At 39.0% G+C, this 27,603-nt stretch overlaps 1 protein-coding gene across 1 annotated transcript; it reads right to left on the reverse strand.

The window, feature by feature from the left end:
- Window positions 1-27,603, reverse strand: Dcaf17 (DDB1 and CUL4 associated factor 17). The gene is made up of 14 exons (XM_051184505.1): window positions 27,416-27,603; window positions 26,972-27,075; window positions 21,378-21,468; window positions 18,378-18,514; window positions 17,134-17,212; window positions 14,749-14,838; window positions 12,001-12,105; window positions 11,624-11,729; window positions 8,271-8,413; window positions 5,480-5,589; window positions 3,565-3,652; window positions 2,796-2,879; window positions 1,657-1,812; window positions 1-706 (listed from the first exon to the last, which is right to left on the reverse strand). The coding sequence occupies exons 1-14, from the start codon at window positions 27,539-27,541 to the stop codon at window positions 566-568; spliced, it is 1,560 nt and encodes a 519-aa protein (XP_051040462.1). The 5' UTR covers window positions 27,542-27,603; the 3' UTR covers window positions 1-565.

A 27,603-nucleotide genomic window follows, 5' to 3' on the forward strand; every position in this document is an offset into this window, starting at 1 on the left:
TTTAGAGTATATAGGATTTATTTATCTTTTCGTTGTCTTTTTGAGAACAGGTCTATTTAGACCAACCTGGACTTGAATTTGCTATATAGCCAGTACTGGCTTTGAACTCCTGATTTTTGCTCTATATGCCATGTGCTGGGATTATAGGTGTGTGCTACCACACCTGGCTTTTATGTTTAATATTTTATTTCTGCTTCTCGCTCCTACCTTGCCAATTAAAACATTATAGTAGTCTTTAAGAATCATGTTAATTATCCCTGCATCAATGATGTCTCCTTGACACCTAGATTTAACTGTGCTCTGTTCCCTAGCGTTTTCTATTCACAATAGCACCTCATCTAGAAGTTAAAATGCTGGGCCGGTTGGAGCAGCATTCTAGAGAGCATTTACAACAAACAGAGTCCTCACTGCCTTATGTGGCAAGAGTTTAAGCCATTCCTTTGAGGCTAGCACAAGATCTGTTCTGGAAAATACTGCAGCATGTTCCATGCAGATGAAAAGGAGGACTGGACACAGCTGATAGGGTGTTTCACCAAATGTCTCAAGTTACGATGATCTCACTGTCTTAATCATTTCTGTTGACAATGTCATCTTCTTCTCCAGGGTCACAGACCATCTGGTAAACATAGCAGCTGAAGACCCGGTTGGGTTTCTGTTCGATATGTAGCACCAAATCTCTGTCAAAGTATACTTCATGGCTATATGTCTGAAAAAACAAAACAAAACAAAACAAAACAACAAAAACAAAAAAACAAAAAACAAAAAACCAGTCACATGGGATCTGCTTTTCACAAAATCATAGGTACAGCTTTGTCACCAAAATATCATAGCACTACCCCAGGAACCTTTGTATGTATACAGATCCTTACTGACAGGAGAAGGCCTAGGCAGAAGAGATGCTGTTCTTTGTAACTTTTACCTATACATGCTCATACATGCAGGGGCAGGGGCGTGTGTGTATAGGCCACAGGGAGATGTCACATGTCTTCCTCAATCACTCTCCACTTTATTCATTGGACCCAGATCTTAATGCTTTGGCTGATCTAGCAATCTTGTGGGTTGTAGGGATCCAAACTTGAAATTGTTACATTTGCACAGCAATTGAACCATCTCCCCAGCCCCCTTTAAACTTGTTTACTGCTACCAACTCATTTTAGGTGGTGCTGGCACGTGAACCCAGGGTCTCTGGTATATTAGGCTGACTGATATTCCCCCAATGAGCTATATCCCTGGTACACGTATATTTTATAATATTTGGAAAAGCAAAGATTTCCAAGTGCTGCAAACTCAACTTGCTAAGATATTGCCTTTTATTAACTGGCTGTGGCAGACAATTACCTTATAATTTCATTTAAAAAAAAAAGTTACCAAACTTAAAATTGGGAGGAAAATAAAAGATTATGGCAAGGAAATAACATGCATCAAAAACTATAGTTTTATATTCAAGGGTACAGAAGGTATTCTTAGTGCTAAGAGGAAGAAGGCTTAGAAAGTATTCATTTTGTCTTGTATGTTGGACAGTAACTTTTTTTTCTTTCAGTGACTTCTTTAATGTGGTCATGGGTACAGGTGAGTCTGGCTGACAGGGACATGTTCTAATAAATGGCACCTGAAAAGGAAGCTCTTACAACTTAGTATTCCAATGGTTATACATACCACGTCCCATGACTCCACTAGTGGGATGCTCTTGAGTAGGGTCCCATACTCATTACAGTGGAAATCCAGGTGAGCCTTTCCTTCAGCATCTATTTGAGTGACAGCTACTACAGATAGCAAGTCCAACTCATCCTCATAGTCCACAATTTTGAAAGTCTTGGAGACAAATGAAAGTAGGGTTAATTCCAACTAATGAGCTAGGAATATTCCTATAGTTTAAATTTAATTATTCTATCCCTTATGAAAATATGACAGCAGGAAGAACAAGTGGGTGAGAGAATCAGTAGAAATGTTTCCCTATGTATATACCTGTAAAACATGGGTCATTCCCCAGATTTTTAGGTGTTAAGCAATATCCTGGAGACTTTGGCAAACAGGACCAAAAAGAACACTGAATCCTTTGGAACTGGAGTTGAAGACCTTTGTAGGATGCCCAGTTTGTAACATGGGTACCGGAACCTGAACTGGTCCTAATGATTGAACAGAAAGTGCTCTTGACTGCTGGCTGAGTCACCTCTCCAGTCCAAAAGTATTGCCAGAACGTTATCAACTTTATGACTGCAAGTGTTTTGTTTTTCATTTGCTTCTACAGGGATTGAACCTAGAAGCTCAAGCATGCTATTCAGTCACTCTATTGTTGAGCTATATTCATCATTCACCCTGAAGATTTGACTTTTAAGAACTATTTATCTTAAAATAATAATAATAAAAAAAGTGTGTGTGTGTGTGTGTGTGTGTGTGTGTGTGTATGCTTGCATATGTATGTGGAGGTCAGAGGACAACTCTGGGAAGAGAGTTCTCTCCTGCTACTTTGTAGGATCCAGGAACTGAGCTCGGGCCATCCAGCCTGCACCAGCCTGTGCACAAGTGTTTCTACCATCGTGAGAGCTAGCCGTTGAATGCATGTCTCACAAAACAGTAAGCTAATTGTGTTTTCAAATTATTTGGCCCTATAAACTTTATTACAAATTATGCAGAAGATTCCAATTAAAGAAGAGAAGGTGGGTAACACTGACTGAAACAACACATACCACCCCACTTCAGGGATCCCCTAACCAGTGTCTACCTCAGGGCCGGGAAGCATTAATTCGAATGGAATTGGCTCCTGGCTTGGATTGTTATCTTTGACTAAAGAATACCTCTTGTTCTGGGTCATCATCCAGAAAGTTGACATTTCTTTTCACCACGCGTCCAGAAGCTGTAACAGTGATTAAGTTTTCATTCTATCAGAGGGGGAGGGAGGAGGAAAATCAGGATATGCTCCATTGCATGCAATCAAAGGCAACGGTCCTCAGAAATGTAGAAATGTGGTAAAACCAGCTGGCCCTTCCAACACCCACAATCCTTCAGCTGATTGAGAAAATTCCAAATTTAATTTAAATCTAATTTTCAATCCTTCACTCAGTGAAAAATAATTTATTTTAATAAAGGGTTTAAATGGATAAAATGTTAGAATAGGCAAAAGTTCATTAGTTACAGGTTACACATTTGCTCTTCATCCATCCTTCTGATGTTTGCCCTAGCATAAAACAGACGACCAGAGGTGTATCTGCCTTCAGAAACTTCCCTCTTCAAGGGTCTCAGCTTATACATAAAGGAAAAATAATAGCCACAGTTAATGTGTGGTACCTGGTTTTATAGGATTTATACCATACCTAACTCTAACTTTTGCACAACTTTTTAGAATTAAAGATTCACAATTCATCACAAAAAAAATAGGCAAAAAAAAAAAAAAAATTCAGTATAATCGACTGCTTTCAAGTCTCATCTGTGAGTGAGGTTAGACCAGTGACTCAGGCAGATTCTGCATTCTGCAGAGCTGTGGTGTGTGCAGCCTAGCAGGAAAACAGGCATATTACAAGTTCCCTTGATGGTTCTACAGAAAGGACATAAATATTTCTGACTTACTCGGTCTTCTCTATTGGCCCAGATGACAAAATCTTCAGAGATCTGATGCTGCGAACTATTATTTTCTACCTCACTGAGCTTCAAGACTCTGAAAAGAAAAAAAAGAATTCTAAGAATTCATGATTGCAAAACACCATCAAATGGCCAAAGCTGCCCTCAAATGAAACTCAACAAATGAAACCTGCAACTCACTTCTCCTCCACTGACTAGTCTGTAATATTAACCTCGTCACCAAAATCCATAAGGCCTGTTACACTCACATTTGTGAGACGGAAAAGCGCAGCTGTGAGGAGCGGCAGTAATGCAGTGGCTTGCTGAGGCCTAAATCATTCTTCAGCAAGCTTAAAGACACTGCCATGCAAGCCTCACCCCAACTAACATTAGAGTACACAGCTGCACTGACGTTTCTGTAGAATGTATAGCTAAGAATAGCACTTGGGGTTAACAGTGACTGAGGCAGGACCAGCAATTAACTGGAATGCAGTACTTATCAAAAAGTAAAAATCTGCACCCAACAACACCATTTCTTTCTTTCTTTTTTTTTAGGATTATATTTAGAGATTTGGATTTGCAGAGTATAAATGATCTCATGGGTCAAGCTGATTAAACAAGAGAAAATAAACTAATTTGCTTCCCACCCACAGAAATCTGTTCACGTCATTAAAAGCTTCAAAGTCACAATGTTCTCAAAGATCTAAAGTCCCAGTGCAAAGAGAACAAGGAGGAGCCGACACAGCAGGGACAGCTGGACACTTCACAGCTGACTACAAAGAAATCAGACAGTGATGGATGAGTTTTGTTAATTACTGGAAATATTCAAAGGGCCTTATCTTTTAAGACCCGGGGAGACGCCAGGCTTGGTGGTGCACACCTTTTATCCTACCACTTAGAGGCAGATTTCTTTGAGTTCAAGGCCAGCCTAGTCTACATATCAAGTTCCAGGACAGTCAGTGCTACACAGAGAAACCTTGTCAATAAAAAAAAAAAAAAAAAAAGTTTCTGGCATGAGACAGATGAGAGGTCTGGGTTAGTATATCACTCACTGGGATGAGGGTTGGGAGCAAGATTATATATATATATATATATATATATATATATATATATATATATATTTTTTTTTTTTTTTTTTTTTTTTTTTTTTAAATCAAGGGAATGCTAGAATCAAACAGGAAGAAAATCCTGAGTGATGGTAAGCATCTGCCAGTGGAAGTCTGGGTAGAAGAGCAAAACCATGCAAAGACTGTAACAAAGAAGGCTGAGAAGTAGGAGAAACTATTTTCATGTCAGGGAAGCCACTTGAGGACCATTTTAAGGAAGAAGGTTGCCTTGAAAGAGGACAGTAAACAAACACCAGTCCATGACCTCAGAACAAAGGCAGATCACCACCTTTCTATGAGGGCACCGGAGCCTGGACCAGGGCCTCACTCACCACAGGAAAGTGCTCTGCTGATGAACTACATGTCCAGCACCACTCCCCTTTCTTGTTTGTTTGTGTTTTAAAAACAGGGTCTCACAAAGTTGCCCAGGCTGGCCTTGAACTTGCAATCTTCCTTCCTTGGCCTTTTGGGCAGCTGGGATTGCAGGCCTGTGCCCCCTGGTCTGCTGTCTTCTTTCTCATCAGTCCTAGGTATGGTTAGGTATGTAGCACCCTCCTGTAATCCCAGGAGCCAGTGCACAGAGGCAGAAGGCTATGAGTTCAAGGCCAGACTGGGCTACAGATACATGCAGCCAGTAGGTAATATTTACAGAGAGTAATGATAAAGCCAAAGAATAAAAGCAGATTGTGTAGACAATAGTCTCTTAGGAAATACTCCGAACAAGCAAAATTTCCATAAAATTACAATGGCTACAAGCAAAATAAAAAATGCCAAAAAAGAAATGCTTTTAATTTCAAAGTACTAACAAAAGTACTCACTTGACTTGATTTGGGCCAACATGTATAATTCTTCCAGAAGCATCAGGGTGGAAATAGATCCAGTCAGATTCTAGTGAACAACACTCCATTTCTTGGATCCCATTTTTTGCCTTAAGTTGGGGGTGGGGAGGAGACAGGGATTAGGAGGGTAAATACACTTTCAAATCTACCCTCTTGGTAACTCACAGGAGAGACAGGAGGCAGCTGAAGTGGGATGTGTATGAGGGCCAAATGAGGACACACAAAGTCAAGAAACTCACAACATCTCAGGTCAGGAATGTCACAGATGGACCCTGTGCCGCCTCTCCTGCATGTGCTGTGCATTGGGGCTGTGATGATGCTTCCTCACAGCTACATGGAATTTTAATGACACTCAAAGCAAATATCAACCCCACACATCATTTCCTAGGGCCGATGAGAGAGAAGATGGCTGAACCAGGCGGCCCAGGCCTGCAATCCCACTGATGGCTAAGGGACTGACACACAAAGACAGCAAATATCTGCCCGATGTTTGGAACCTATTAAACAGCAGAGCTGACTCCAAAGTCCACCAACTTTCCATTACTGTACACATGCAGTTCCCTACAGCTTCCTCCTCCCAACCCTGTCCACAGCTGCCTGTCAATCACAAGAGTCCGTACATTCACACAGACACGTAACCAAACCAAAAGTCTCTGACTCAGGTCACATAATCTCCTTGAATAAGTCAAATATTAAACTCTAATATCTGAGCAAAGAGTCTAATACCGATGAGCATTTAAGACAAGAATAGCTTTATTCTAAAATATGTAGGTATATGTAGACATTAAAATAAATAAAAAAGTGAAGTAGGTACTGCATGCCTTTAAACCTACTACTTGGGAGGCAAAAGCAGGTGGCGCTCTATGAGTTCAAGCATGGTCTACAAAGTGGACAGCCAGTGATACATAGTAAGACCCTATCTCAGCAAAGGGGGTGTGTGGGCATATGATCCACATGTACTCATGTTTTACCATCTACACAGCAGCACCGGGAACTAATAGCAGTGTGCATCCACTAACTTCTGGCCTTGGCAATTATTTATACATGTGCTAAAATACAGGCCTCACCAAATGTTATAATTGTTAATAGATAGTATGTGATAGATATGCTTAAAGACCACTTACTTATTTATAACAGAACACATAGAGTCAGTTCTTATATAAGAATACATGCTAAATGTATAGGATATGCAATGTCCAAGGTTTGACTGGATGCAAAATTAGGTGGAACAGAGAGTAACAGGAACCGGTGGTTGAAGAAGGTCCTGGTTGAGAGGTGAACAGTCACAGCAGGACTTGGTTTTGTTTTTTGTTTTTCAAGACAAGGTTTCTCTGTATGGCTTTGGAGCCTGTCCTGGAACTTGCTCTGTAGACCAGGCTGGTCTCGAACTCACAGAGATACACCCGCCTCTGCCTCCCAAGTGCTGGGATTAAAGGTATGCGCCACCACTGCCCGGCTCACACCAGGACTTGTAATGGCAGGAAAATTCTTTGTAAAATTTTACAAAAGGGGGGAATCTTACTGGGGGAGGGGGACAACAGAGGCTGTTACATGTGACCAAGAAGTGAGAAAATGGGAGAGAAAAATGCTCCTACAAAAGTAAACTAGAAGACACTATGGCATCAGTAGGAGAAGACAATAGGACCTAAGACTATGCTGCCCTCCAACATGATGAAAGGTGATGACCTGAGACTCTAAAACCTACTGGAGCCAATAGACTGACTGTGCAAGGATCCTGCAAGACATGAGTGTGGAATCCACTGAGTCCGCCTCATAAAAAGCAAATTTATCTGATATAACAAGAGATTCCAGGAATAAACTACATAAGTCAGCAATACAAACGAAGATGAGAGATGTAGCATGGGTCAGTGGGTAAAGGTGTTCTCTGGGCAGGGAAAGAATCTTTGGGGAGTACAAACAACCTGAAGAAAGAAAAATGTATCCACAGCCATGTCTAGCCATGCTAAACCTCAAATGATTAAATGGAAAATCAAGAAAAGAAATCATATTTTGAAAGAAAATTGAGATGAACTTAATTGGTTAAACTTTTACTGTTTTGCCATGAGCCATTTCTTCCTGTGGTGTCAGAAGCAACTTGAGGAAACCCTTGAAAACCACCATTTCAGCGCCAACACTGTGAGCTCCAGAACTCCATCTGGTTCTGCTCTCTTCAAAATCAACAACACATTCCACAGCAATTTCAGAGGCAGCCTGAGTATATTCTAGCAACAGTTCCCACGGCAGCATCTGAGAGATGCTTTCCATGAGAACCCTGCTGCAGAACTGTTAGAACAAAACCCTTCTCTATGTATGACAACACATAACTACTGTCACAGCACTTGGGAGGCAAAGATGTGAGTGTCAGATGTTGAAGGCCAGTCTTGCCTATGCAGTGAGTCTGAGGTCAGCCTGGGTTACATGAGTGTCTAGGACAGGGAGGGAGAGGGAGAAAGGGAGAACAAGAATCCTTGGTGCTCTAAGACCTTTCAAACATTGTGTTTTAAAAATCTGGGTGACAAAACAGTATTTCCTATGTTCTCTGCATTTTAAATTGTTCACAAGTGCAGAGTGTGGTGGTACACATCTTTAACCCCAACACTGCGGTAGCAGAGGCAGGAGGATCTCTGTAAGTTCCAGGCCAGTCACCTCTACATGAAGACCCTGTCTAAATGAGAAGGTAATACCTGGACAAACAGAGCTATGAGAGGAGTAGGGAATAAAAATTTCTAATATAAATTTCCTACTAAAAAGCTGAGTACTCATGAATTACCAAGGAGTTATCTTTCAGGGCACAAATGTGGAAGACCCCTTTCTGCTTCTTCTTATTTGGGGTGATGATATAGTGCCAAGGGTGGCCTCCGATCTGAAATGCATTCTCCAGGGATGAGACTTCAAAGAGTGGAGATGGTGAGCCTGTAAAGATGAGCAAGAGGGTGGACCTGCAGCATTCATTAAGCATTCATTAACTTCTTGGTACATATACATACTTTATGAAGTTCCATTAGTGAAAAATTACTATGTTCAAAGGAATAAAATGCAGTCACAAAAGAAGACTGTTGTTAAGAGAACAGAAAGCTAGTAGAAAACAAAGTGAGGCTATTAGTTAAATTTCTAGGCATGTATTTTGGTGGGAACATGAGACCTACATGAGGAGAGAAAAAAAGGGGGGGCTGAAGGTGCTTGTGCTTATCATGGGGGCGAGGGAGACAAATACATAATAAAAACTGCAGCCATACCCAGGGATCTATGTGTAAGACTCTGGGTTAGCCACAATGTCAACTCCCTGAACAATCGAGGAATATAATCAGGTCTAATAAATCTTTCAGAGGCAAGGAGACCTTCCATATCATAACCTGACAGCAAATTTACAAAAGCTGTCCTGTGTTAAATTTCTTGTATAGAAGCAACATTAGTCTGAATGATTGCAGCCAAGCTAGGATGGGGTCTGCCATAATGGAGGTTTTATTAAACAGTAGACATCACTACCAGAATTACCATCAAACAAGCTAATTTTTACAGCTGTATCCAATCAGTCTCTTGGGGATAGACATCAAAGAAAATTTTGTTGGTTCTTTTTTCCTTCTTCCTCTTTGATCATGGTTTTAATTATAACATAATAGATCCACTCTAAACACTGTAAGGAAAAGGTATTGCAGTGAGCTCACAATTTCTTTTGTGGCTATAGATTACACTGCTCATCTACAGCCTCCTGATTTGTGCTTCTACCTTGAGAGTATCTGGTTTATAAAGCCACTCGTCTTCAAGGGGTACTTTCAGAAAGATCACTCATGTAAGAGTTACATGAGTTAAAATGGAAATGCGTGCTTTGTTAGGGCTCTTCTTACTTCTGAGAGCTATACACAGGAAAAAAAAAAAACAATAATAAAAAGTACCTTACAAACAATTTTGGGGAGGAAGAAAGAACAGGTGTAGATATAGTTATAGCAATATTAAAGTACTTCAAAACTTTTAAGAAAAGGAAAATACCTTTAATAAATAAAACTAAAAGAAAAATATTAATATTCCAAAATAATAAACAGACAAAAGGCATGTGTCAGTAAATCATGTAAGAGAGTCAAATGTCATGTGATGATAAACTCAGGTTTGGTTCCCAGCATTCTCATCATAATTATCTACAACTCAAGTTCCAGGGGATCCAGCACCCTCCTCTGGCCTCTGCTGGATACAGTGACTTACACAGTGGAGAAAACTCTTAAAGAGCTTTCTGAACAGGTTTGTATTGAATGCAGGGGTTACTTCTGAGGTTAGGAGGTACTGATAACTTTTTATTAAACTACCTAATTCATTAAAAATGAATCATTTTTAAAACATTTATTGTAGACACAAATGTTAAAAACAGTTAATAGATATAATAACATCATGTGATTAGCCTCAAAATAATCTAATAAGTGTGTGGAGTAGAGGGAAGAAATGGGATGGGAGCAGAGAAAAGTAAGACAACATTGGCCAGGAATTAAAGAATGATGGGCATGTGGGGGGGGGGTGGTCGTTAAGTTTTATGGGTCTTTGAGTAACGACTCAAGATACTCAGTCTTTTTTTAAAAACATGGAATGACTGTGTCTGCTTATCCTCAGATCTCCTTCTCTCCCTAGGTCCTTTGTTTCCCTCTTCTTGACCCTTTACAAATCAACCAGTTGAGAATAGTCCATAAGACAGAACTTCAGCCACGGCAGGATAGCCAAGACTCCCCTTATGTTAGAGATAAAAGCCAAGGCCATCTTGGTGCAGCATGCTTGTTAGCCCAATTTTGGTCATGGCAGACTTTTCACAAAAAGAAATTGCCTTGTGTGGTTACTTTCATTTTGTTCATGTGTTTCTTTGTGTGACACCAAGATTATTCATTTCCAGCAATGGGAACATTTATAAAAAGGCATTAGGGCTACAAAAAAAAAAAAAAAATATTTTGGACTTCATGGATAGCTTAATGGTTATATTGGGCACCTTTCATAGCTTATATAATTACCATTTGCCACTAAACAGAGCTGTCTTTTCTTTTCTTGCATTTTTCATTCCTCTTTCTTGACCTATTTGTTGATGTAACTAATGATAGAAAAAACAATTCCTGTTTTATTCTGGCTATATTAGAGAAATTTTGGAGGTTTACCTAAAACAAAAACATAGTGTTTATTGGTTAAAAGATGAAAGATGAAAATGCTCTCAGCATCATAATGAGTGAATTAAAAATAGAGACCGAAATACTAGATAATGCCATTTATCCAGTTGCCTCTTAAATGGACTGCAATCATCAAGCTTGAGAAGAGATCTGTACAGAGCTGCCATCTCCACAGTGTGTGATACACTCAAACACCTTATGTAATTTGCTTATTTCCTTTGGTGGATGACACCCCCAATCATTAAATTATATTGTTCTATAACAGGAAATAATTTCAAAGACTATGTTTTTGAACATTATTATTTTACATTTTTTTTTTTTTTTTTTTTTTTTGAGACAGGATCTCATGAAGCTCAGGCTGAATTTAATAAATCAGGGTGTTTGTTTGTTAGTTTGTTTTTGAGAAGGAGTCTGATGCAGCACAGGTTGGCCTCAAACTCACTAGGTAGCCAAGGATGCCCATGAACTCCTTGATCCTCCTGCCTTCCAGATGCTGGGATGTAGGGATGGGCCACCATACCTGGCTCAGTGAGTTAAATACAGAATTTATTTTTTTAACTGTCATCATTGAATCACATATAACTTTCTTTTTTATTCTCCACAGGTCTATGACCTGTCTATCTTTAGTTAACACAGCATTCATATTTTTTTTTGAAAAACACTATCCTTAGAAATGGGCAGACTTAACAAAATGAAGGTTATAAGGAAGTCAAAGATAGTATGAATTGACACAACTCATCATTTTCCTGACAAGGAAATCAAGGATTAGAAAGGTAAAATAACTTGCCAGGAGGCTCAGTATCCCCTGGCCTTCATTCCAGCGAACAATGGACAGAATTATGCTGACATTTACTCAACAGTACATGCTGTATGGAAGTAAAATGGGCCAGTGTACAGTCAGAGAGAAAAGTGTGGGTGCTTTCAATGCAGAACTATTCATATGAGCACTTACTTTCTTAAGTTGAAAGATCCTGTATAACAGCCATACCTGTGATCTTAACATTACAAGGAATGCCAAAAGGAGCCTCTCCTACAGTCCCAGTAGTCCCGCCCTGACTGCATGCACACCCTAAGTCAAGTTTCTGTTGCATGAACTAAAAACAAAACAAAACAAAGATGGTGGCTTTAGAGCCTATTTATGAAAAAATAATATTTACATGTACATGACAGAGAAAATGTCTTCATCCCAGGGCCTTTCTGTTCATCATCCCCACCCCTCTTGCAAAGGCTACTGTGTCTTTTCATATTTCTGTAATAACTTTTATAATTTAAAACTGCAAGCATCTGGCTTGTTGAAACAGTAACAACAAACTTCAATGCAAGCCTCATACTGAGTGTGATATGTCCAACTGAAGTTTTCTCTACCTGTTCGATGATGGCTTGGAAGCTATACAGTCTGACCAGTCCCGAGCTGTACATCACAATCAGTATTCCATGTGACAAGGTAGCATCCGTGACATTCGCGAAAACCTAAGGAGAAAGGCAAATGTCACCTAAGAAAAGATCAGAAGGCCAATCCTCCGAGTGTTCAAAATGTTTGTGTTTCCTGCTTTGTGTTCAGGTCATCATTGCTGCCTCACATTTACACTCAATTAAAATTTAGCAGCTTGAAGTTGGAGTGTTATTAGAGGCAAGCAGCAGGCCACTGACCCTCAGGCTGGAGCATCAATGGAAGCACAGCATGCAGGGCTCAGAATGATATGCCAGCATCCATTTACTACCCAGCTTTGTCAACATAAATTAATTAAACATTCTAATTGCCATGGAACAGTGGTATACAGTGAGGCCATGCAATTTTAAATGTGTATTCATCAGGTATATCCAATAAAGACCCATTTACACTAAAATGTTCTTCATAAAGACAAATAGTTATAGCTGTTTAAAGGCAAAAAGATTGGACCGTGGAAAGTAATTACAAGAGAAATGGCCAGCTGCAGATGCATGTGTGTTTGTGTGCCTTGGGTATAGTGCACGTATGTGTGCAGGTATATAACCTATGCTCCTGTGTGCCGTACAAGAGGATGACATGGGCGTCCTGTTCTACCACTCTTCACTTTATTCCCTTGAGACAGGGTCTCTCTCACTGAACCAGGAGCTTTCCACTTTTGCAGCTAGGCTAGCTGCCTGGCAAACCCTGGGAAACCCCTCCTGGGCAGTGCTAGGGTTGCAGGTAGACATGGCTATGCCTGGACTTTATGTGGGTGCTGAAGATCTAAACTCACATTCTCATGATTACATAGCAAGTACTTTTACCTACCAAGTCATCTCCCTAGTTCCCAACTCCAGATTTTTGTCACTATTATGTGCTTGAATTTCTATTGAAGCTGGATTTCTCAACTGCTTACAAAGCAAAGCCATAAAGACCAAACCCCTACAGACATTTATTGAGAATAACACTTTGGCTTATTGTCCCCTAAAACTTCTATTTTTGATTCTTGTGATTCTTTTCTCTACGGCTCTGAGAAAGGACACGATTCTGTGCCTCTTTTAATATGCAACAAAAAGCAAAGCAGGCAAATTATTTATAGTACTGAAAGCTGTATAGAGGAAATAAAAATCTGTTTTGACTTCTATTCAAAGAAGATTACACAGTGAAGATGTACCATGGTAATAAGTAGCTTAAGCACACGACTGCTCAAGAGCTTCACCCCAGTATACTTTTTATACATGTAATAAGTGAAAGATGTGCTGTAATCCTGAGTTACAATAATCAAAACCAAACCCCTCGGTGATTATGTTGGATACATTAAAAATAAACAGAAACAACTTTGACTTTGCCAGTCTTTTTGTGTCTGCTCCTGCTGTAGAATGTAATACACATATAATTACTTAATCTACAGCATAAAGAAAACAATGAAGTTACAAGTTGGGCTTTTTGTCATTTTCTTAGAAAGATAATTATGGTTTGCTTTGAGTTGGGTAGCTCTTAGCTTTTTAATTCCCTACTCCTGGTTCCACACTTTGAAAAGAAGTACTTGGGTAATTTAAACATTTTAAAATTAGTAAATAGCTGCTCAACTTCTAATAGAATACAGTGTCACAATGTCTTAAAAATACTGAAAAGTGACTAGCACAAAATAAACTATAAGTGATAACTATTTTATTCTTTAATTTATGCAATTTTGTATAAGCTTACATAATAGGAAATGTTTAAATAGATTTATCTTGTTTGTTAGTGAATACTAGTAAATTCTCAAGACCTTGTCTCCTACAATAATTTCAGTGTTTAAACACTAGTAGAGGAACCCTGAAAATAACCTTTCTACAAAGTGAAATTTTTTTTTTAAAAAACTATTGACTCTTTTACTCAATTCAAATTTGGCCCTTCTTTTCTCCATGTGTTCCACAAATCAAGACAAATGGGAACACAATAAAAACCCAAACTGCATGAGTTAGAAAATTTACATACTCTATTACAAGTCTTGTTTATATACAATAAAGCAAGTTTTCGACCTGTACCTTGTAATTAAAATGAGACATTCTGCTGAAGCCTAATGATCATTTTAACAAGCTTTGACATATTCCTTTTGAAAAACAATCCTTAGGCATTTCATGATATTATAAAATAGCAGTTTGTTAATGACCACAGGTTTCCAACACTAATAACACTAGTCATCTGAGAGATGTAGACACACACAGGAAGCTTAGGTTTCTCCCAAGTCAAATGTTTATAATTTGATTTGAAAAAAGACACATCAGAGGGAGGGAGGGAGTGACGGAGAGGGAACTGGGATCAATATGTAAAATAAGAAAAATAAATAAAGAAAAGAAAAAAGACACATCAGTAAACATTTTATAACAGGAGAACATTCCTAACCAAAATATCTAATAAATAAAGATATTACACTTAATTGTCAATAAAATATTGCACTTAAGTAATTGTAGTATGGTAGTGCACAACTTGAATTCCAGCACTTGGGAGGCAAAGGCTGGTGGATCTCTGAGCTTAAAGCTAGCCTGCTCTACAAAGTGAGTTCCAGGTTATCCAGGACTACATAGTGAGAAGAAAAAGAAAATAAAAAAGGAAGAAAGTTAGTTTTCTTATATTTATGGTTGTGAGCCTAGCCTTTAACAGCAGAGATATCCCGCCAGCCCGAAAGTTAGTTTTCTTACCTTTTTGTTGATCTCTAGAATCCCTACAAGTGAAAAGGGCAGAACCCGGAATACTGCAAGGTACAACAAAACAGGCTGCTGAGTGCCTGCCTAGAAGAAAAGAATAAAATTATAGGTAACTCTACAAAGTACTTCAGAAAATAATTGTCTTCACAAGTCTAGAATATCCATCTGTTCTTGTATTATACAAAAGTTTTCATGAGTTGAGGATATCCATCTACTTAGATTGAAAAGTTACTTCACCAATAAAGCAAACATACTAAAAAGCCCACCAATCCTCTGTCCTCAGACACAGAAGTGCACAAACATAAAACTCTACAAAGGGAAACATAACCATCTCTTACTATCAAATGCTATGTATTTGTTGTGGAGTTCTAACGACGGAGGCTAACCAAAAGCATGGTGTTACTATGGTCATATATCACTGAGAGTACTTATAGTCTATAACTGTACCGAAGACAGATAATTCATCAATAAAAACTTAAGTGATTTATCAACTTGGAGAAGAGGACTCCTTTATCTTGGGAAAAAAAAAAAAAAAAAAAAAAGGCTCCCAACAATTATTTCCATTATGAAATGTAGCACTCTATTTACTTCTCTAGTGCAGAATTCAAGGGAGGGAGTATCTTCAATTTAGGGGTGGCACAGCAGTCAGCCCCATCACAACAAAATTCTGCTTGAGCAGAAATAAGGTTTGAGCATGAAGATTATCAATCAAAACGACAGGAAATAAAAGGTTAAAGCACAAACAAATACAAAGGGTCATGTTATAAAGCCCCAGAGACCTTCCCTTTCAAAAAAACACACTTTTCCTAAGCTAAGCTCTGTGTACCTAAAACCTAAAGGCAGGCGTATTTATAAATTGTGGGAACAAGGTCTCAAATGCAGAAATGCTTACAGGACTTTTAATAACATTATCAGGTGATAAGCAAAAACCTTAAAAGAGTTAGACAAAGTCCTGGTTCTTCAGGTAAATTCCTAAAGAGGCACATTAGATCAGACACTTCTAGAACTCCATGAAATGTTGTGCTACTTTGTTAAAGCATTTAACTTTTTATGAACTTTCATTTAACAAAGCAGAGAGCTACACAGTGAGTGTGAAAAACAGCAACAATATTTCACAACCCTTTCACAGGCCAGCTACCTCGATAATATGAGAAAAGGGCCAAGGAGATCCCAATAAAATGTATGTAGTTATGCTAGTAATATGACTGGGCAAGACTGGGAAATAGTTACAAATAACCATCATTAAAATTAAGTTTAGGTCCAGTGAACTGGCTCAGTGGTGAGGTGTTTGACTCCTGCAGGCTGTCCTGTCCTCCTCTACATGTATGCTGTGACACGTACTCCGGGCCCCACACACAGAAATAACTCAGTGTTGTTTAGAATTTTAGATAAAGTTCAAAAGTTAATTAATAGCTTATTTGGTTCAGTGGCATATGCAAAGCCAAGGAGGCAGGGAAGAGAGGAATGGAAAGCAGAGTGTGGAGTTGATAAAGGAGTACCTCATATGGTTATTTAAATAAGGTAAAAGCAGGGGAAATTTTTAATTTGTGAAAAGGTTCTAAGTCAGGACCAGTAGCACATACTGGTAATCCCAGCTCTAGGCAGGCTGAGGCAGGAGGATCTCAGCTTGAAGACAGACTGGGCTGCACATCCAAATTCTCCAAAACACAAAACTAAAAAACCAAACAAGAAGCCCTAAAACAAAATAAATAAATAAATAAATAAATAAATAAATAAATAAATGAAACCACCCCAAATAAAGAGCCACCCTAGAGTTCTAAGTAAATTATCTGATAATCAACGTTACAGGGATTTTTCTAAAAAGCTATCTTCAAGAACTAACTTGAAGATAGATCTTGCAAAAGCAGAAAATAACTGCTTTTTATTACAGTTGGTTTTTTTACAAATCCTGCTTTAACAGAAAGCCTCTGGGGCGGGGGAATCTGTATTTTATAAAAATACTCAGTAAGTATTTCCTTATCATTTACAACAGAAATAAGTTTCCTTCTAGGTCTAGGCTTTATAAATTGTGGGCAATCCTTTTTGGGGGTGGAGGATTAGGATCTTACCATGTAGCCCTGACTGGCCTCCTGCTTATGCTGAGATTAAGGGCTTGCACCCCCATGTCTGACCAATTCTGTGTGATTCTTAGAGAGAACAGCTGAGGGGTGTAGTTCAGCACAGAGAACTAGACCAGCATTCACTAGGCCCTAGGTTTAATCCCCAGAGCCCCAAATTAAATAAACAAAAATGAAACAGAGAGGCGTCCATTTGAACAGCTTGCTTTGGGAGAACAATGATCTTCAAATTTAAACAGCACTCTTCAGTCACCAAAGGCCATGAGCTTTAACAAGTGTGCAAACACTTAGTCCTGCAGACCTGCTGGGCCACTGCTGAGCCTTTGTTCTGAGCTGACTTGACAGCAATGACCTCTTGAGGAGTGTCCCAGCTCAAGTACCTTTGGAAAGAACAAAGAGGAATTCAGAGTTTTGGACCAGTCCTCTATATTTAAAATCAAAGCATTATACTTTATTCACTTATCTCTCTACTTTTGTTTTGAGATAGAATTTGGCCTAGGACACTTTAGGTAACCCAGGCTGACCTTGAATCTGCTGTCCCACTGCTGAGTGTCTCTCCTGCTGAGATGCCAGGCATAAACTATCATGTTTGGCTTGGTATTTTATATGCTTTTTTTAAAAATATATATAACAAATTATAAATGGAAATCTATTTTAAAAAACAAACAGCTTTAATAATTTCCTCTAGATCCTTACATAGATACATCCCTACTTAAAACATAATTTTTTTTTTCTTTTTCTTTTTTTTAGTACAGGGTTTCCTGTATAGCCCTATAGACCAGGCTGGCCTTGAACTCAGAGATCTGCCTGGCCCTGCCTTAGAGTAAAGGCATATACTACCACCAACTGGCAAATTTTAATTCTAGATGCCTGCAATCCCAGTAGTTGAGAATTAAAGGCAGGAGTTCAAGGTCAGCTTGAGAGCCAGTCTCAAAACACAAGCAAGCAAACACACAAACAAAACACCCTCCTACATATAAAGAACCATTCCTACTTTATTTACTTTTGGTTTTTCAAGACAGGGTTTCTCTGTATAGCCCTGGCTATCCCCGAACTTGTACCGGCTGGCCTCAAACTCAGAGAGATCCACCTGGCTCTGCTTCCCAAGTTCTCGGATTAAAGGTATTCACCGTTTCCAATTTTAATGTAAAAAGTACATTTAATGTAAAATATACAAAATGCATACTCCTAATCATTCTGAAATTTACATCTAATTATAAACTAGTAGTTAAAATTGCATTTCTTGGATTATACTAGAATGGAGAACTCATTAGCCATCTACCTCTAACTATTACTATAGGATAACTACCTATTAGGGATACAAAGATAAATAATGTAGGGCACTAGCCTCAGATCTTCAAATAGAGCAAAGTAAAGGAACCAAAAAAAAAAAAAAGTAGTTCATAAACTGGGATCATAAAATACACTGGAAAAATTGGGGCAGAAGGCAGGACTGAGGAGGGGCTTAAGATTTCCTGGGCCACAATCTCAAAAAGAAAACAGGAAAAAAAAAAAAAAGTCAAAAAATAACCTCATAGTTGATACCTGAACTTGCAATAGGAAGCAAGATATATTTTCTCCAGGATTTCCCCTGTAGTTGCTGATATACGAAGCAGCCAATTATGCGCGGTCAGTGCTATGAGTGAGGACTTATAATCTGACGGGTCGGGAAGTATTTCTCCCTTAAAAAAAGAGAGACAGATAAAAACAAACTGCTTGGCTAGGAACAATCTGTAGTATACTGTGTCCAAACAAAACGGCTTATTTCCTCATCAAATAAGTAAACCAGAGAATTACTTACTAACTGCACAAATGAAGAAGGCAAGGAAAAACAAGACTGTGGGTTGTTACTTTAGCCATTATTATTTAATGCTTTTAAAACGTGTTATTGTGTGCCTTTGGGTGCACAAATCACAGTGCACATGGAAGACTGTTTTCTCCTCCTCTTGTTTGTTTGAGACGGGGTAGCCTATGTAGCCTTAACCAGCGGGAACTCACTCTGTAGATACGATGGCCTCAGACTCAGATCTGCCTGCCTCTGCCTCTTGAGTGCTGGGATTCAAGGTGTTTGTCACCATGCTCAGTTCTCCTGCTGCTTCTGGGGATCACACTCAGATTGTCAGGCTTAAGGTCTCTAAGTACTTTAGCCACTGGCCATCTCACTAGTCTTTTGAACATTGTAGATGAGTTTACTCACATATTTACACAAATGAACACAGTGTTTACACTGCATCTGGAAGAGCTCACTCAGCATTGCTTACCCAAGTATTCTCCAAATGCAGCCAACAATAACAGGAGCATTAGCAATGCTGCTGATGTGGTAACAACTACTGAAGCTCTTAGAATCAAACAGTAAGAGTCACTATTTTGACGTGGTACAGGTCTGATGCAGAATGGAAAGAGGAGCAAATGTTTTGATTTTCGGTTAGTGAAGTTATGAACTGAGAAGTTGAAATTAATGTAGCGTTTGCTTCAGCAAAACACAAACAGGAAAGCAGAGGCCACAACCTCTGCATAAACTACAAGAGCTGTCTTTCCTCTCAAATTCCAGGGAAACAACTGTTTGCTTGGTTTTATTTATTTTTGTTGTTTTGTAGGCAGACCCTGTGTAATACAGGCTGTGAACTGGTCATCCTGCATCATACTGATGTAATTTTTAAACATTATTAACTAATTATACTTAATTTGTAGGCAACAACAAGAATGCTTTTATACTATAATGTCTTATGTATCATCTCATGTAGATCTTAGAGTTTTAAAGGATCTACTATCTCTACCTAGTCCATTAGGGAGACATTTGGAACAAGTACATGTTATATATAGACTTGAACTATTTTTTCTTAAACCCAAAATGGCATTTCATACATTATCTCAGAAACAAAACAAAATAAAGAGTATTAATTTTAAAGTAGTTTTGCATCCACATATTAAGAACACAGTGTTCCTTTGAGTTTTTCATAGAAAATCTTGTGTCACCACAAATGAAAACAAAATCATTAAATGTTTATGGAATGAGAATAAGAATTAGGTTAACGTTATTTTTCCAGGACTGCACTGTATTTTGGGTGTTTGAATTGGTATATTCAAACTTTCTCAATTAAGAAACCTATCATCTCCCTAATCCCCCTCAAGAAAATAGATTAAAAGGCTTTAAATTATTTAAGGCACAATTATTTACAGCTTTCAATTAAAGAGGAAGAAAACAGGCTTCAAACTTTCTAATTTTTAAGAAAGAGACCTCTATGAAAAGAGAGTAATTATAGGGAGAAAGACAGTTTAAAAAAAAAAAAAAGAAAGAAAGAAAGAAATTACAGCTCTATGGAAAAACAACAGCCTGGAAAAAATTTAACATTAAATTCAGACTATTGCTGCCCATGGCTTAGATAGTACTTTTGGTCACAGACTGCGGGTTCTCTTAAAAAGCAACTGACCAGACTCTCAGCCATGATTAATTCACTGCAATGTGTCCTAAGAGCATTTCCTAGAAACGATGCCATGGAAAACTTAAAAAAAGGAAGAACAGCCCCTCAAAAAAGGGCTGTGATTAAAGAGTTTGGCAGTTTGAGAGTTATTGTACATTGCAAGCACTATTAGAAGCGGTAGTATTAAAGACTGAGGAGAAATTTTACACATATCCTTGCTTATTTTCTTCCTCAGACCAATTCCTCCAGCTCCCCTGGTATCTGTATGCTCACATCCCATAGAAACAGTATCCTGGAAGGTACATGCATGGGGAGATCAGCAGACAAGTTTTGGAACTTAGTTCTCCTTTTCCTGATGTGGGTTCTGGTGACTGAATTCAGCTCATCAGGCTTGGCAGTAAGCAGTTACCTGCTAAGATATCTTTCCAGCCTGTAATAATGACTTTTTAAATGCTTCTGTAATGATACTGAAAAGACACATTCTCTTCTTGGTTGGTCTATGGATTTGGGAGTCATAATGATTTTTAAATTTTATCCTTTAAATAATACACTAACTATGACTAATTCTTCTAAACAGAAATGCTTTAAAGAACATCATGGAAGCAGTCAGAAACGTTACAAAAGTCAGATGAGGCTGTGTTTTCTATACGTGACAGAAAGTTGCACTCAGGAAATCTCAACAATACTGCTGCCTAAACAAGACCAGCTGACATCCCAGCACAGACAGGGAAATTTCATGAGGCCCAGCCCCTAAATGAAAAACTACAGGCAATTAATGGCTACTGAGAGAAGGAGAATCCGTCCTTGTCAGAGACTAGCTTCCAGACATGTTATCCAATCTGAAGCAACAGTAGATGGACTCAGCAGATTGTGTGTGTGTGTGTGTGTGTGTGTGTACCCCCGAGTGTTTACAATAATTAAGAAGAGGTCATGAATTGAAGAGTACAGGGAAGGAATTGAAATAGTAAAAGGGTAGAGTAGAAATGATGGAGATATAATACAAGATTTTTTTAAAAAATGAAATAATGTAAAAAATAAATAAATGAAACAAAGACTTGGGGAAGCTTAAAAAAACAAAACAAAACACACCCACAAAAAATAATGCTCTAGAAAGAAATCTTACCACTGGACATTCCCATAATAAAGCATCCTCAATTTTTTCTGATTTGGAACATTTTGGCATTTCATAAAGTTTTCTTGGCTCTGAAGCAACACTAGGAAAAAATAAAAATAAGTATTATTAGTTTTACACTGAAGCAGTGTTTGATCAGATTTGACACATTTCTTTCACATGTCTGCAGGTGCCGCCCCCCCAACACACATAAACACATACATAATATTATATTGTTTGATATTGCGGTAAATAAGGATCAGGATAAACAAATAGGCCGAATAGATGTTTATTCAGGGAGAAATAACTTACAACCTAGACAGATGAACACCAGGAAATTCAACCAGATCCTCTCCTGTCCAAGTCACGCCAGAAAGAGAGAGCGCCTTCCTGGCCCCCTCCGACCTCCTTCCTGAGGTCACCTCCGCCCATCGCTCCACCCCCCAATGGGCGTGGTCAGTGCTACAGAAGGACTATCTCACTACAATTCCCCTTTTAGTCTAAAGAAAAGATTTAGGCTTAATACAAAACTATATACAAAACAGTGAATAACAAGTGTGCTCTAAGAAAAGGAAAATCGAGAACAAAATGACCTACATATCTAGTCCTAGGGTGAGGGCATAATGGAATTTATAATAGAGTTGTCCTAAGCTGGAAAACGTAAGTCTAGTACCTAATATATCTAACTAGGAAGAGAGAATAATAGTTGTGATAGTTTAATCTTCAACCTCATCAAGACCTGAGAAGGAAATTAACAATACTAGAGTAGACAGGAAATGCGGATGGACAACTTCCAAACGGTGCAGCAAGGACAGAAACAGCAAGCCACCTGAACAGTCACCCTAGGTCTCACAGCGACGTTGGTACACCCAGATTTGGCTAAGGCCAAGAGAACTTGACAGACCACAACAACAGCAGGGAAATAGAATGGCTGTCTTACCCTGACTTGGCAAGGTCAAGCAGTCTTCTATATTTGTCTCCTGCAAGCACATAGGACTGTATGTCCAAATCAGTGGTCAAGGTAGGGGCAATTTTATGCCCAACAGGCCATTAGCTAAGGCGAGATTGAACTCCAGCAGGAGCAACAACAGTGTCCAACATATTTTCGGGAAAGTGCACGGTGCTGTCAGGAGCAACAGTGTCTCATGTCAATGGAGTACTAATATTAAAACATTTAAATGCCATGTTCTGCATGTCTATGAAGTGATTGAAGATTAAGCATCTATATCTGACTAATCTCATAGGTACAGGAAATGTGAGTGAAGATAATCTGTAATACTCGGGAACTTAGCTAAAAAGACTGACTAAAACTTTCCTGAGTAAAGCAGGAACAAATACTTAAACAATATAACTATTTACATATACCTACATGTAAATCCCTAAAATAGAGGTAGAGTATAAGTGTCAAGACAAGAGGTAGAACTATAAAGGGCAGCAAGATAAATATCCCAAATTGTATCAATATACAAAATGTCTTGAACACAAGAAAAGTATACATACATAGAATATGGTAAAAAATGTGCATAAAACATTGTAAGTGGAAATATTTAACACAATATAACAAAATATAAACTTAATTTTACATAGCTTACCACATAAGAATACACAACAATGTAAGCTGTAAAATACTATCTCATTCTTACTCAAATTCTCAAGAAAATAGGCTAATCTACCTATATCCCATCTAAACCATACCTTTACCAACCATTCCCTATTCCTGTCTAAAAGATAAACCCGAGTGTAAGCATCACCCAATCCCAAATAACTAAAACCAACCCAAAGACGATGACTATTATCCCAAAATCTCACTACAGTTTATACTACAATGAAGCCACCAAAATACACATTTCAGATCATCTTCTAGATGCTCCTTGTGTAAATGGAGCTACCTGAACATAGCTTTACAAAATAGCATTACTGAATTCTTCTATCCTTAAATATTTACTGTAAATGTCTGTTAAATCTACTGAGTTCATTCTATTACTCTGATACTTAAAAATGATAACGTATAGATTAAAAAGTTCCCATTATGTTTCGGCTAGTTTAATGTCAATTTCACGAAAGCTAGAGTCATCAAAAGGAGGGAACCTCAAATAAGAAAATGTCTGTGGGCTGGAGAAATGGCTTAGTGTTTAAGAACATTGGCTGCTCTTTCAGAGGTCCTGAGTTCAATATCCAGAAACCACATGGTGGCTGACACCCATCTATAATAGGAACTAATGCCCTCTTCTGGCATGCAGAGCACTCATACATAAAATATAAGTAATGTTTAAGAAGAGAGAGAATAATGTCTTTAAGATTAGATCAGGCTGTAGGTAAGCCTGTAGGGTATTTTTTTAAAATTAGTGACTGATGAGGGAGGGCCCAGCCCATTGGTGGTGGTGCCCATCCTGGGCTGGTGGTCCTCGGTTCTATAAGAAAACAAGCTGAGCAAGGCAGTAAGCAGTACTCCTCTGCATTAGCTCCAGCCTTCATTTTCCTGTCCCATTTGAATACTGTCCTGACTTTCTTTCGGGATGAATAGTGATGTGGAAGTATAATCCAAATAAACCCTTTCCTCCCCAAGTTTCTTTTGTTGTGTTTTTTTTTTTTTTTTTTTTTTTTTTTTTCAAGACAGGGTTTCTCTGTGTAGCTTTGGAGGCTGTCCTGAAACTTGCTCTGTAGACCAAGCTGGCCTTGAACTCACAGAGATCTGTCTGCCTCTGCCTCCCAAGTGCTGGGACTAAAGGCATGGGCCACTCCCCCCCCCCAAGCACTTCCCCCTCTGCTCTCCCCAGGTTTCTTTAATCATGTGGTTTCATCACAGCAATAGTAACCCTAAGACACACTAGTTTGAATAAACATTTGTGGATATAAAAGGAAACACTCTATGTATATTTTATTCTTTTCAGAAATATTAAATATGTATCTAGTTCCACCACTATTGAACATTGTATCTTCCAGCAACTTCAAGGCTAGACTGCATTACTGCAGTATAATCTTAAGGTGCTTCCCAGGCCCCAGGCTCTGTCCCCAGAACTATATCCACTCCCTCCCTACAGAAAAAGTGAACATTGTAGCCTTGGTGCTTACTTTTGAAACAGTATTCCTACCATGTCCAGGCTGTTCTCAAGCAATATTCCGTGCCTCAGCTTCCTTGGGCTGGGGCTACAGCCTAGCACCTCCCTAGCTAGTCTCTACTCTGAGAACTACTGAGATATAGCCATAGATGCTTTCTTTTAACTGATGAACTTTAAAGTTTAACTACTGTGAAGAGGAACAATTTTTAGGATGACATTTTATTCACTTCTGATATCTCTCAGTAACTCAAAGGTTTAAATCAAACAGAATGTCCCAGGAGCAAAAGTAATCTCATGTGATTCTACCTGTGGGTATAACACTCCTCAACAACATGGTGAGGAACACCTGTGTCTTTTATCGCTAGAATACTAATCAACAGCATTTACTCTGACTGCACTTTCAAAAATCAAAACAACTTGGGAAAGTGATGAGCTGGGTTTTAAATGGTACCTAAAGGTCACTATTAATACTGCAAGGTATGATGATGAACATCGTGACCACACAGGATATTGTCTGAATTTCCAATGCCAGAATCAGAGCCTTAAAATAAACAGTGTTTTCAGAAAAAACTGATGAAAATGATTACAGGACAACCACTTAAAGCCTTTGGTTGTTCTTATAAAATCACACAGAGAAACGTTTACTCAAGGAACCCCCCCTGAATTCAATTAAGAATAGTGAGAGTCCAGTGTCTTCTACATCAGGCACATTTCCCCCTTCCTTTCTTCTTCCAGCTCATGAAGTATTATGGTCAAGACTTGTAGGATCCTTCATGCTGCTTTGACTGTGACATTATTTCTCTCCAGCCCTGCCATGTGTTGTTGAGGCTGAGTCCTGTATTAGTGCAGTTGAAAGTTAGGACTCCTTTTGGCCCAGACCCCATGGAAGCTCTACAGGGTAGAATAATAGGACCCTGACATCACTTTGCTCTCATTGTAAGTCCCAGACTGGCCTTATCTTCCTTCCCTAAGCTGAGTATTCCATCCACCTGACCCAATCAGCCTCCACCTCCTGTGATCAGCTCCATAGAGTTGGCTTGAACACTGCCTGGGTAGAGAAGTGGTTCCAAAACAGACAGCCCACAGTTCTTCCCAATAAAACTGACTATCAGCAACACACGTGGAGGAGTTCAAGCGTATGTACACTCTATAAATCATTAGAAGCCATATCTACAGGCGAATGGAGGGTCATGGGTAGATTCACTAGCATTAAAGGCTAAATTGTAGGTTGGCTGATTCACCAAAGGACCAAAAGGGGTAACTACTAGAGCAGTTGATTCTAAACCTGTGGCTTACAACACCTTTAGGGTCATATGTCAGATATCCAGCATAACAGATATTTACATTAAGAATCATAACAGTAGCAAAATTATAGTTATGAAGTAACAATAAAATAATTGTAGGGTCGGGAGTCACCACAACATGAAGAACTGTATTAAAGGGTCTCAACAGCAGGAAGGTTGAGAACTGCTGCACTAGTGTCAAGTCAAACCTCCAAACTCACTAGTCTGACTTGTTTTTACCTAATCCCACAAGAACTTAGATGGTATCATCTCTGAGATAGCTAGCTCAGTTAGTAAAATGCTTGCCATGCAAGCAAGAGGACCTGAGTTTAGATCCCCACCTCTCATGCTTTCTGACACTTGTAATCCCAGAATTGAGGAGGTGGACACAGGCAGATTCACAGGGCTTGCTGGCTAGACCATCTACTGGAAACCTACCTTCCTGGTCCAGAGAAGTAAGACCCTGTCTCTACAATAAGGAGGGTGGCTTCTGAGGAATGGCACTGGAGGTTGATCTATTTCCTCATAGATCATAGCCCATAATTTTTAGAGCTGCAAAGTGAAGGGTGTGTGCTTAGAATATGCTTTAAAATATTTAACATCAAAATAAAGGGCTGGGTAGTGGTAATGCACCTCTATAATCCCACTACTTGGGAGACAGAGGCAGAGGGATCTCTAAGATAGTCAGTTCCGGAACAGCAAGGGCTACACAGAGAAACCCTGCTTCAAAAGTTAAAAAAAAAAAAAGATAAAAGAGGCAAATCAGTAATGTTTAATCTAGGCAATTGGCATGTAAGCATCAATTCACTGTGGCTTTCCCTGTAGCCTGGCCTTGAGTGGTTGTAGATGAGGTTGTTAAATATTATGCATCTAAAACACTATGCTTCTGTTTGAATATTTTCTCTTGTTGAAAAAAGAGTAAGCATTTCTAAAACAAAGACAAATGCCCATCTCCCAAGCAGCATCTAATTATTTCATAACCTGTTTTCTCAATTCTGCTCTTTTAAATGTTATAAAACAGCAAATAGTGCTGAGTAACATGTTATTTTGCCTGTGCTATAATTTTGTGTAAAATAAGTATTTACAAAGATGAAACCTGCAACTTTAGATTTAATGAGGCTTTAAAGTCGCATGCATTTTTCACCTGGTTTTATTATGGACTCCTTTTTCCATTTTCTTATCTCACTAAACACTAAAGAAGCCACGTGGTTCTATAAAAACTATGGTAAGGTAAATTATAGCCAAAAAAATCACCACCATTTACCTGCTCACACAGCACCGGTAATTGTCAAAATATATTCTTCCTCTCTCATAGGCTATAGGTGACTTGGAATGAGTTGTCCAAACATTCTTAAATTTAGTACTCTCCTGGAAGATACAAAGAATTTCGGTTTAGGAAAGAACTCAGTCCCTACCATGGAACCATTTTTAAGTAGGTCGTTTAAATCTACTGTTTTCAAGTACATTGTTTTTATTCTTCCTCCCTCTGCCCATACGTGGTGGTTTAACAGGATGCCCAACTTTTAAATCGATTGTTTGCAGGAAGGCAAACGCTTTTAAAAACTAAAGCCATGAGGCGGACCTATAAGTAGTTTCAGGACACGGGTGCCCCTCCCCACTTATGACCCTCAAAGGAAAGCCGAGCGCGTAAAAAACTGAACCCCGGGGTTGGATGGACCCCAGGCACGCCGACTATGGCGGGCGTCACCTGGCACACCAGCGCCCGCAGGATGCCCAGGTTCGTCCTCTGCACCACGCCCGCGTCGCGTGCGTAGAAGCCTAGAGCCCGGCGACTCAGCCTGCGGCAAACATTGGCCTTCGGGGTCGGGCCCATGGAGACTCCGGAGTCCTCAGGGCCGTAGAGGGGTGCGTCCCTCACTTCCGCGAGGCGTAGCA

Source organism: Phodopus roborovskii, unplaced genomic scaffold (assembly GCF_943737965.1).
Source record: "Phodopus roborovskii unplaced genomic scaffold, PHOROB, whole genome shotgun sequence".
In the NCBI taxonomy this organism is placed as follows: Eukaryota; Metazoa; Chordata; class Mammalia; order Rodentia; family Cricetidae; genus Phodopus; species Phodopus roborovskii.

Bases quoted from the DNA above. Each gene is read 5' to 3' on its own strand.
- Dcaf17 (XM_051184505.1), bottom strand. From the start codon at position 27,541: ATGGGCCCGACCCCGAAGGCCAATGTTTGCCGCAGGCTGAGTCGCCGG. The intron at 27,076-27,415 runs GTGACGCCCGCC...TGTATCTTCCAG, and splicing joins TGCGGGCGCTGGTGTGCCAG to GAGAGTACTAAATTTAAGAA. The intron at 2,880-3,564 runs GTAAGTCAGAAA...CCCCTCTGATAG, and splicing joins GGGCCAATAGAGAAGACCGA to AATGAAAACTTAATCACTGT.